This window comes from Globicephala melas, chromosome 4 (assembly GCF_963455315.2).
Source record: "Globicephala melas chromosome 4, mGloMel1.2, whole genome shotgun sequence".
Classification (NCBI taxonomy): domain Eukaryota; kingdom Metazoa; phylum Chordata; class Mammalia; order Artiodactyla; family Delphinidae; genus Globicephala; species Globicephala melas.
In genome coordinates this window covers 47,784,053-47,796,020 of record NC_083317.1, presented here as the reverse complement: position 1 = coordinate 47,796,020, position 11,968 = coordinate 47,784,053, and the positions used below count along the sequence as shown (strand labels likewise).

The 11,968-nt window shown below is 39.5% G+C and overlaps 1 protein-coding gene across 1 annotated transcript in view; it reads right to left on the bottom strand.

Annotated features, from left to right (window-relative positions):
• TMEM45A (transmembrane protein 45A) overlaps window positions 1-11,968 on the bottom strand; it is a 101,466-nt gene that overhangs the window by 35,898 nt on the left and 53,600 nt on the right. Inside the window, exon 2 of the mRNA XM_030861031.2 lies at window positions 882-1,073. Within this exon, the coding sequence (XP_030716891.1) occupies window positions 882-1,071 (190 nt within the window). The 5' untranslated portion in view covers window positions 1,072-1,073. The remainder of the gene's footprint in view (window positions 1-881; window positions 1,074-11,968) is intronic.

Here is an 11,968-nt window from a genome sequence, read left to right as displayed (position 1 = left end):
CTGAGTTCCCCGATCAGTTCCACTGACGGTCTTAGTTCCTATTTTAATTTAATGACTAGATAAATCCTGAGTAATTTTGGATTTAGATTTGTGAGATTAGTTCTATGGCATCTGATTATTTCCTTCTTATACACTATGTCTTTGGGTAGGGAGTTGTGCTTGGTTCAGGATTAAAATGCTAAGAGTTCAGCTTCTCCCCAATTAAGGATAACCGAGAAAGCACAGACAGATACAGCATAGAGTCTAGTCAGTTACACATTTAAGCTTTCTTGAAGATGCTGCTTTATTTATTAATCTATAGAATTTGGCAACGAAATCCCTCTCTTTAAAACTTTAAAAACACAGAACATTTTTACAGAATCATGGAGCCAATGGAAAGGCCTTACAATCATCTGGCCCAACCTCCCTCTCTAATTTAGTAATCACACAAAGAGGATGAGCGCAGGAGATAAGTTTTCTTCAGCCTGACCGTCTGGACAGCCTATCGGCAATGATTTATTATTGAAGTCTTCCCATAATCATTTGATTATTTTGGTGTCATTTTGAAAAATGGTTTCTGATAGAGTTTACTCTTTCAGGCATCAGAATAATTGATACAAAATTATTTTAAAGGCTCCAACTAATTCTATAAAGGAAATTCACCTTGAATGGGCAGGCAAGTTAACAGCTATGACTAACTCATTAAGGAATAGCCCTTTGTATAAACATGAAGTATCACCTTCTAGTAAATTATATCAGATAGAAATTACAATTAGAATATGTATTTCAGTATTTTTGAATAAAAATTTTATTTTAGCAATTTCTTGTTTTGATATTGAATCTTCTCTTTGCATGTGAAAATACCCCAAAAAGCAGACAGAACACAGAAAAGGGTCACTCACCAGTTAAAGCCATTCCAGCTATTATGATTCCCTCCAAAATTTCTACTCGATGGAATAATACTTTGGAATCAAGGTAGGAAGTCCGCTTGTGCTTTTTGAAGGCATATTTCAGAATGCACTTTGTTGTCCACCAAATCCCCAAGATAAAGAAGAAGGTTCCAGGGAGAGCATGGCCTTTGAAATCCCCCATGACTATCAAAATAAGAACATATAGAAGATGAAGACATTTCATTTCCAGAATTTGGCCAAAACATCGCTTATTCCTGTAAAGTACGCTATCTTCTGATGATGATGGATACACCTCTGAGTCAGAGGATCCAGTATTACTGTCAACAGTGGTAGATCCATTAAATATCAACAATACCAAAAAGAGGAAAAATCCACATTTGTTGAACACTTACCTTGTTCTAGGCACTGTGTCAAGTGTTCTACATGTGATCTCTAATCTAATTTTCACAACATACCCATGAATGAGGGGCTAAGTCACATTTTCAATTGGGATTCAGGTTTAGAGAAGTGAAATGACTTACCTAAATCTCACAACTATTTTTGAAAAGTTTCATTGTTTTTAACAGGGAGCTCAAAAGATCTATTAAAAATGATAGTGTGTACTCAACCAACACTTACACTTTAAGCATATTTGAAAGAAAGTAACAGGAAAGTTTTACCTTTATGCTTAAAACTTGAAATGATATGAAATTGCCTACAAAAAATTTTAAGCAGGTAATTTCAAAGTATCAAGCATCAAGTGTGTGGAAGAGACCATTAGGGCTCATCAAGTATCTGTGTACTCTTCCACGCACTTTTCCCAGCCCCTTCTCCATTTGAGTCAGAACCACGTTTCTAGTTCTGGCCAATGGACTGTGGCATTTGTCACTTCCAGGCTGAGTCAGTTAAGAGACTGTATGGCTCCTTTAACTCTCTTTTCCCATGCTTTGGCAACCCTGGCATGGCATATCGGCAACATAGGAGACAGTCAACCAGCCTGCATCAGATTTTTGCAAGAAGCAACCCTTTATTGTGTTAAGTCATTAAAATGTTGAGGTTTAACAGCTTAACCCAGCCTATCCAGAGGGATACCAAGCCAAATCAATTTGTAAATTCTGTTTACACTATTGCTACATGATCGAGCAATAAAAAACAGAAATATCCTCCTTCTTTTTTGGTCAGTGCTATAGAAAACCAGTTTTGAATTATATGAGTTTTGAATTATGTGAGCAGCCCTTTCTTCAAACATATTGTACCATCTACAGAATAACGAAAAGAGAGTTCAGAATCATTCCTGTGGATCAGAGTAGGCCAGCTGCAGGAGAACTCATGAAAGGGGATTTCAGGGTTCCCCCGGCCCAGAAGAGTTCTTTATCTCCTTGGGTGGGTACTGGACCTCTCAGTTCGGGGCAGATCCCTCTGAGTTACTTCCACATCCCTCTGACACAACTGTGAAGTTTCAAGGGGGAACTATGAAGCTGACTCCAACACTAAGTCTGTTAAATCTCCAATTGAGACCCCAGATGGACATTTCAGCACACCCCTGAATCATGCCTACCATCAAGAGACTCTGATTCAATGTGTCACACAGTGCTAAGAGCAGCTTCTTATCCTAACTCTGACTCTGTTAGACGTATGGTTTGGACTATGTCCCTTAAGCTCTCTGAGCCTTGGCTCTTAATTAATAAAGAAAGAGGTGGCCTAGATGACACCTGGAGTTCCTTCCTGCTCTAACAGATTCTGTGATTCATTATCCTAACCACCATCTTTATCACAGTGTTACTGAGTCCTCTTATTTGTCTTGGCTTAGACAACCACGTGAAATTGAAAAATGCTTCTACATGGGATTGAAGAGTACATCTCGACTGTAAATTTTTTGAACTTTTCTGGAAAAGAATTTGATATGTTCTAAGGAACCTTAAAAATTTTGCATTCCTTGGTACAGGAAATCCACTTCCAGGACTTTATCCTAAAGGTCTAACCAGAAATACAGGCACCAAATTAGAAACAATATATATGTCTAAAATTAGGAGATAGGGGATATATTTAGTAAAAATCAAAAATAAAAAGAATAGGATTGTTTAAAAACTGAGGAGAGGGGACTTCGGATTCAAGTTGACTAGATCTGAATCCCAACTTTACCATTTACCAGCTACATGACTTTGGGAAAGTTATTTAACCTCTCATGCCTTAGTTTCCTCTTCTGTAAAATGAGACAAATTTAAAATTAAAATGAGTTATTCCAAAGCAAATAACCCACAGTATTATTAAACAAGCTCATGCTATCCTCAACCCATCTCAAACTATGAAAGTAAAACAAGAGTAAAACCAGATGAGCAATTCTACTTGGATACCAATTGCAGAAAAGAAAGAAGCACCTATACAATTCACTTAGCAATCATTTGTGTACTGCCTATAACATTTCTCCTGCTGTTGTCTTAGAGTGTTACTAGAATCTTCAGGGGTTATTTAACTCCTTGACTGCAATTAAAGAATAAGCTCCTTGGGCTTCCCTGATGGTGCAGTGGTTGAGACTCCGCCTGCCAATGCAGGGGACATGGGTTCATGCCCCGGTCCAGGAGGATCCCACATGCCGCGGAGTGGCTGGGCCCGTGAGCCATGGCCTCTGAGCCCTGCACGTCCGGAGCCTGTGCTCCGCAATGGGAGAGGCCACAACAGTGAGAGCCCGCGTACCGCAAAAAAAAAAAAAAGAATAAGCTCCTTGAAAGCAGGAACCATAAATCTATTCTTCTATTTCCCCACTGGACCTACATAGTGTCTTATACACTGTGAAGTTCTAACTTAACAAAAGTAACTAAGCCCTTCTTATAATACAAGATCACATATTTATACAACACCTCCATTGAACTAATCATCTACCCATCCATTACCAGAAAATAATTTTTCCTCCAGTTACCACCATTCACCCACTTGCCCAAACCCAAAATGTGAGAGTCATCCTAAAGTCCACCTATGTCCCTGAAAACTAATTGGTTATTGATACTTACTGCCTCTGCTTCCTTAGGTCAACCCTCTCCTGCCCCAAACTTGGCTGACTTCCCCTAGCTTCTTCAGTTTTATCTGCTTGGGGAAATCCTCCCTGATGGCCCAGATAGGAGAGGACCGCTCTTATACCTTCTCAAAGCACCCAGTTCTTACTTCAATGAATTCTTTGTGTGATTAGTTACTGAAAGTCTGCCTTCTCCATTAGCCTGTGAAATTTCACTATATTGTGAAAGCCTGTGAAGCAGGTACTTGAGGTTTCTCAGAGGTTAGGAGCCTGGTCCTGTTTTTGTTTGTTTGTTTGTTTGTTTTTTAAGGCTTCTGGTATAGGAAAAAAAGGAAGAAAATTCCAAAACAGAGTTACCAAAACTGTGGTTGCTTTTAAATGTTTACTTTTACCTAATAAGTACTTTGAACACACACGTGAAACATACTACCTATCTTGGAGATAACATGAAAATTTCTGAATTGTGCAGCTCTAGGCCAAATCCACCTCTATGACCAGTTAACAGGTTCCTGCTGCCCCAAAGGCTGAATGGACCAATATATCTCAGCACAGCCCATTGGGATGTGATACGGAGGCAATGGGGAATAGTTGAAAGATTTTGAGATGAGCAGAGTGAGATAAGAAATGACTCCTCGGGCTTCCCTGGTGGCGCGGTGGTTAAGAATCTGCCTGCCAGTGCAGGGGACACGGGTTTGAGCCCTGGTCTGGGAGGATGCCACATGCCACGGAGCAGCTAAGCCCATGCACCACAACTGCTGAGCCTGCGCTCTAGAGCCCGTGCTCTGCAACAAGAGAAGCCACTGCAATGAGAGGCCCATGCACTGCAACAAATAAAAGTAAATAAATTTTAAAAAAAAAGAAATGATTCCTTGTTCTTACATCAGTTATAGAATTTCTGTATCTTTAGCCTTTTAATCTGAAACACTCTGATGCTTCCAATCTTTCTCTGTTTAAAAGACCCAAACAAAATGAAGTCAAAGCAGCTTGTTGTATTTGCCTGGCTAAAGGATTAAGCAGACCCAGTTGCTCCTGGCAACAAAATGGCATTCATTTGATTTCACTTCCACTGTGGAGAGGAAAAAATCACTCAAATCCTCAAACAACACTTCACTCAACTTCTAGAAAACCACTCTCTGTATATCTGTCTTTTGTTACCTGTTTTTCTATTGCCTACAGGTACAACTCACTGCTTATGAAAACATAGTAGTCCAGAGTTTAATTAGATCTCAATCAAAAAAGCAGACACATTGCCCTTGGAAGGAGAACACAGGGCTTTCCTCTTCCACAAAGCAGAACATACCTGCCAGAAAGCTAGCAGAAACCCCAGGGAAAATCACCAGGATAGCAAACCAAAAGGTCCTTCCTCAACATCCTCCCTGCTTAATCGCACCATTTGTAATCTCGTGGGGAAAGAGGTTCAGGCAGGCCTAAAATGGTGGGCTTCAAGATTCAATCACTGGCTTCCAGCTGCCATTCATCCTAAAAATGTTTATTCCTCCCCATCTGAAAAAAACCCTCTGCTCCTAATGACACCAACCATCACCCTCTGGGCTAAGACAAGAAGCAACTCCTAAAACCCTCATTGGCTCCTTTTTTCTGACCACTGCCATACACACACACTCACTCACCACCCGAAAATATTTTTAAACTCTAGCACTTGGGGATAATATTGGGCAAATCTCAAGATCTAAATCAGGCGTTAGGTGTTAATTCCCATTAACCAAAGTCACTTAAACCAAAAACCAGACCTGTGTACAGAAAGAGGAGAGAACTCAAAATAGCCCAGAGAAAGAAATCCTACAATTTACTTGTTGGAATCTCAACAAAATATCTAACTTCAATATAAAATGAATACCATGGAGAAAAACTTAAACTAAAAATTCATCTTGAGCCAGCACCAAAATAAAGTATCCCTAAATCTTAATTAGTGACTCATATTTCAAGACATTTATATATTCCAATACACTAAACCAATTAGAGCCATTTCTTGAGCTCACTTTACCGTTTGCCTTAATTCTAAAAGCAAAGTGTATACAAGCATATATAGCTTTAAATTTTTTTGATTCTCCATCATTCCATACCAGTTCTTTCTCTCCAAAATTTCAACTGTTTTGAAAGACTATTCTTAGTTAAATTATCCTTACCGTCACACTTTCCTCAGTGTCAAGTCAAATGCAATTCTCTTCTCCCAGAAGAGAATTTACAATCGTTCCAGTCTCAAGAAGGAAAAGTAGATACCGACTGGTCTAAATCTAAAACTGCCCACTCTTCCTCCTTGGAGACTTAACCTATGTGCTCATATCTTTCCAGCTTGAACTTGAGCAAATAAGTCTTCAGAATGTCACAATGCCTGCATAAATGTGAATCTAAGGACCACCCCCTTTTGAACATCCTAACTTCCAGTCCAAACGTTGTGCCGTAGAGTACTTCCCGACTCACCTTGACATCTCACCCACATGACCACAGTCATGTCCCACCTGCTGTGAAAACCAAAGCCAATGGAGCATGTCTGATCTTTGCTACCTCTCTTCCAGGCCATCAAGATGGATAGACGACAAAGGGAATGGTTACGGCAGCAGTAACATAATAAAACATCATTGATAAGATAAACCATTTTGTAACATACAGTGCCTCAAGCAAGGTGATAAGGTTGGAGTCATTGCTAAGGTACTAAGGTTGAAGTCATTGCCAAAATCAAAGTTATAGGAGTAGGTAAAGATGATTGAAAAAAATGCTTTAGGTCAACAGTGAAGCTCACTTGCCCTCAAGGAATACACAATCTGATAGAGAGAAAAGTGAATAAATAAGTTAGAAAAAATTATTCTAAACCAATGTGAGGCTTGCACAAAGTGAAATGTGAGCAAGAAAGAAAGAACAGTCTAACTCTAACCTGGAGAGCAAGCAGCTGTTACCCTATCTGCATTCAAGTCTTATTTCTCCCCTCAATGTAAACTCTTGGTGAACAAGGGCCATATCCCCTATATTTCACACCTAGTAAGCACTCAATAAATAGCTAATGAATGATGAGCTCCTGCCTGGGACCCCACCTCCCTGAAACCCTGGCCTCGGTGGCAACCAGGATCAGAAATAGCTGGAGAGGGCTTCCCTGGTTGCGCAGTCGTTGAGAATCTGCCTGCCAATGCAGGCAACACGGGTTCGAGTCCTGGTCTGGGAAGATCCCACATGCCGCAGAGCAACTAGGCCCATGAGCCACAACTACTGAGCCTGCGCGTCTGGAGCTTGCGCTCCACAACAAGAGAGGCTGCGACAGTGAGAGGCCCGCGCACTGCGATGAAGAGTGGTCCCCGCTCGCCACAACTAGAGAAAGCCCTCACACAGAAACGAAGACCCAACACAGCCAAAAATAAATAAAGAAAGAAGCTTTCATTTAAAAAAAAAAAAGAAAGAAAAGAAATAGCTGGAGAGGCTAATTAAATGCAGATTCCTGGGCTCATTCATATCTACTAAATCAATCGGCAGGGGGAGCCCCAGTATTTATTTTTATTATTTACTATTTTATTTTTGGCTGTGTTGGGTCTTTGTTGCTGCGTGCAGGCTTTCTCTAGTTTCGGCAAGCAGGGGCTACTCTTCGCTAAGGTGCGCGGGCTTCTCATTGCGGTGGCTTCTCTTGTTGTGGAGCACGGGCTCCAGGCGCACGGGTTTCAGTAGTGGTGGCACACGGGCTCTAGAGCACAGGCTCAGTAGTTGTGGCGCACGGGCTTAGTTGCTCCGCGGCATGGGGATCTTCCCGGACCAGGGCTCGAACCCGTGTCCCCTCCATTGGCAGGCAGATTCATAATCACTGCGCCACCAGGGAAGCCCCAGAAGTCTGCATTTTTAACAAGCACTCACAAGTTATTTTTTATGTATTCTTGAGTTTTGAGAACCAAAGGCTTAGAGTATGTGGAGACAAGCAAAGGGGCACTAAAACGCTCAGGTTTAAATGTGGCCTCCTCATAGATAAGGGCAGAGACTAGAAAAGGTTTCTGAATAGTTCCATCAAATAGTCTTCATCAAGTACATTTGAGGAGGTTAAACACTACAGGGAAAGGGCTCCTCCTTCTGTGACTGTCTATCATTGAGTTATTAGCACATGTAAAGGAGGTGAAACTTTGCCCGTAGCAAGACTATTTATTTACTACTACTGTAGTCAAAGTCAGAATGCACAGGGCTGACAATAAAGAAGAAAGCTGGCCTGAGTAGCCTGCAATGACTTCATCTGACAAAGGTCTAGTCATCTGTCAAAAATTAAAACTTTTATATGCAACTGGCAAAGAAGCACAGGAAAAGATGTTCAATATCATTATTCATTTGGGAAATGCTAATTAAAATAACAAATACCAATACATATTCACTAGAACAGCCAAAGTTTAAAAGACAATATCACAGGTTGGCAAGAATGTGGACAACTGGACCTCATACACTGCAGGTGGGAACACAAAATGGTACAGCCCCATTGGAAAGCAGTTTGTAACTTTTTTTTTACATCTTTATTGGAATATAATTGCTTTATAATGGTGTGTTAGTTTCTGCTTCTAACAAAGTGAATGAGTTATACATATACATATGTTCCCATATCTCTTCCCTCTTGCGTCTCCCTCCCTCACACACTCCCTAACCCACCCTTCCAGGCGGTCACAAAGCACCGAGCTGATCTCCCTGTGCTATGCAGCTGCTTCCCACTAGCTATCTACCTTATGTTTGGTAGTGTATATATGTCCATGTCTCTCTCTCGCTTTGTCACAGCTTACCCTTCACCCTCCCCATATCCTCAAGTCCATTCTCTAGTAGATCTGTGTCTTTATTCCCGTCTTACCACTAGGTTCTTCATGACATTTTTTTTTCTTACATTCCATATATATGTGTTAGCATACGGTATTTGTCTTTCTCTTTCTGACTTACTTCACTCTGTAGGACAGACTCTAGGTCTATCCACCTCATTACAAATAGCTCAATTTCGTTTCTTTTTATGGCTGAGTAATATTCTATTGTATATATGTGCCACATCTTCTTTATCCATTCATCCAATGATGACACTTAGGTTGTTTCCATCTCTGGGCTATTGTAAACAGAGCTGCAATGGATATTTTGGTACATGACTCTTTTTGAATTATGGTTTTCTCAGGGTATATGCCCAGTAGTGGGATTGCTGGGTCATATGGTAGTTCTATTTGTAGTTTTTTAAGGAACCTCCATACTGTTCTCCATAGTGGCTGTGCCAATTCACATTCCCACCAGCAGTGCAAGAGTATACCCTTATCTCCACACCCTCTCCAGCATTTACTGTTTCTAGAGTTTTTGATGATGGCCATTCTGACTGGTGTGAGATGATATCTCATTGTAGTTTTGATTTGCATTTCTCTAATGATTAATGATGTTGAGCATTCTTTCATGTGTTTGTTGGCAATCTGTATACCTTCTTTGGAGAAATGTCTATTTAGGAATTCTGCCCATTTTTGGATTGGGTTGTTTGTTTTATTGTTATTGAGCTGCATGAGCTGCTTATAAATTTTGGAGATTAATCCTTTTTTAGTTACTTCATTTGCAAATATTTTCCCCCATTCTGAGGGCTGTCTTTTGGTCTTGTTTATGGTTTCCTTTGCTGTGCAAAAGCTTTGAAGTTTCATTAGGTCCCATTTGTTTATTTTTGTTTTTATTTCCATTTCTCTAGGAGGTGGGTCAAAAAGGATCTTGCTGTGATTTATGTCATAGAGTGTTCTGCCTATGTTTTCCTCTAAGAGTTTGATAGTTTCTGGTCTTACATTTAGGTCTTTAATCCATTTTGAGCTTATTTTTGTGTATGGTGTTAGGGAGTGTTCTACTCTCATACTTTTACATGTACCTGTCCAGTTTTCCCAGCACCACTTATTGAAGAGGCTGTCCTTTATCCACTGTACATTCCTGTCTCCTTTATCAAAGATAAGGTGACCATATGTGTGTGGGTTTATCTCTGGGCTTTCTATCCTGTTCCATTGACCTATCTTTTTGTTTTTGTGCCACTACCATACTGTCTTGATTACTGTAGCTTTGTAGTATAGTATGAAGTCAGGGAGCCTGATTCCTCAAGCTCCATTTTTCGTTCTCAAGATTGCTTTGGCTATTCGGGGTCTTTTGTGTTTCCATACAAATTGTGAAATTTTTTGTTCTAGTTCTGTGAAAAATGCCAGTGGTAGTTTGATAGGGATTGCATTGAATCTATAGATTGCTTTGCGTAGTAGAGTCATTTTCACAATGTTGATTCTTCCAATCCAAGAACATGGTATATCTCTCCATCTGTTTCTATCATCTTTAATTTCTTTCATCAGTGTCTTATAATTTTCTGCATACAGGTCTTTTGTCTCCTTAGGTACGTTTATTGCTAGATATTTTATTCGTTTTGTTGCAATGGTAAATGGGAGTGTTTTCTTGATTTCACTTTCAGATTTTTCATCATTAGTGTATAGGAATGCCAGAGATTTCTGTGTATTAATTTTGTATCCTGCTACTTTACCAAATTCATTGATTAGCTCTAGTAGTTTTCTGGTAGCATCTTTAGGATTCTCTATGTATAGTATCATGTCATCTGCAAACAGTGACAGTTTTACTTCTTCTTTTCCGATTTGGATTCATTTCTTTTTCTTCCCTGACTGCTGTGGCTAAAACTTCCAAAACTATGTTGAATAAGAGTGGTGAGAGTGGGCAACCTTGTCTTATTCCTGATCTTAGTGGAAATGCTTTCAGTTTTTCACCATTGAGGACGATGTTGGCTGTGGGTTTGCCATATATGGCCTTTATTATGTTGAGGAAAGTTCCCTCTATGCCTACTTTCTGCAGAGTTTTTATCATAAATGGGTGTTGAATTTTGTCAAAAGCTTTCTCTGCATCTATTGAGATGATCATATGGTTTTTATCCTTCAATTTGTTAATATGATTTATCACATTGATTGATTTGAATATACTGAGGAATCCTTGCATTCCTGGAATAAACCCCACTTGATCATGGTGTATGATCCTTTTAATGTGCTGTTGGATTCTGTTTGCTAGTATTTTGTTGAGGAATTTTGCATCTATGTTCATCAGTGATATTGGCCTGTAGTTTTCTTTCCTTGTGACATCCTTGTCTGTTTTTGGTATCAGGGTGATGGTGGCCTCGTAGAATGAGTTTGGGAGTGTTCCCCCCTCTGCTATATTTTGGAAGAGTTTGAGAAGGATAGGTGTTAGCTCTTCTCTAAATGTTTGATAGAATTCGCCTGTGAAGCCATCTGGTCCTGGGCTTTTGTTTGTTGGAAGATTTTTAATCACAGTTTCAATTTCAGTGCATGTGATTGGTCCGTTCATATTTTCTATTTCTTCCTGATTCAGTCTTGGCAGGTGGTGCATTTCTAAGAATGTGTCCATTTCTTCCAGGTTGTCCATTTTATTGGCATAGAGTTGCTTGTAGTAATCTCTCATGATCTTTTGTATTTCTGCAGTGTCAGTTGTTACTTCTCCTTTTTCATTTCTTATTCTATTGATTTGAGTCTTCTCCCTTTTTTTCTTGATGAGTCTGGCTAATGGTTTATCAATTTTGTTTATCTTCTCAAAGAACCAGCTTCTAGTTTTATTGATCTTTGCTATCATTTCCTTCATTTCTTTTTCATTTATTTCTGATCTGATCTTTATGATTTCTTTTCTTCTGCTAACTTTTGGGATTTTTTGATCTTCTTTCTCTAATTGCTTTAGGTGCAAGGTTAGGTTGTTTATTCGAGGTGTTTCCTGTTTCTTAAGGTAGGATTGTATTGCTATAAACTTCCCTCTTAGAACTGCTTTTGCTGCATCCCATAGGTTTTGGGTCGTTGTGTCTCCATTGTCACTTGTTTCTAGGTATTTTCTATTTCCTCTTTGATATATTCAGTGATCACTTCGCTATTAAGTAGTGTATTGTTTAGCCTCCATGTGTTTGCATTTTTTACAGATCTTTTCCTGTAATTTATATCTAGTCTCATAGCGTTGTGGTCGGAAAAGATACTTGATACAATTTCAATTTTCTTAAATTTACCAAGGCTTGATTTGTGACCCAAGATATGATCTATCCTGGAGAATGTTCCATGAGCACTAGAGAAAAATGTGT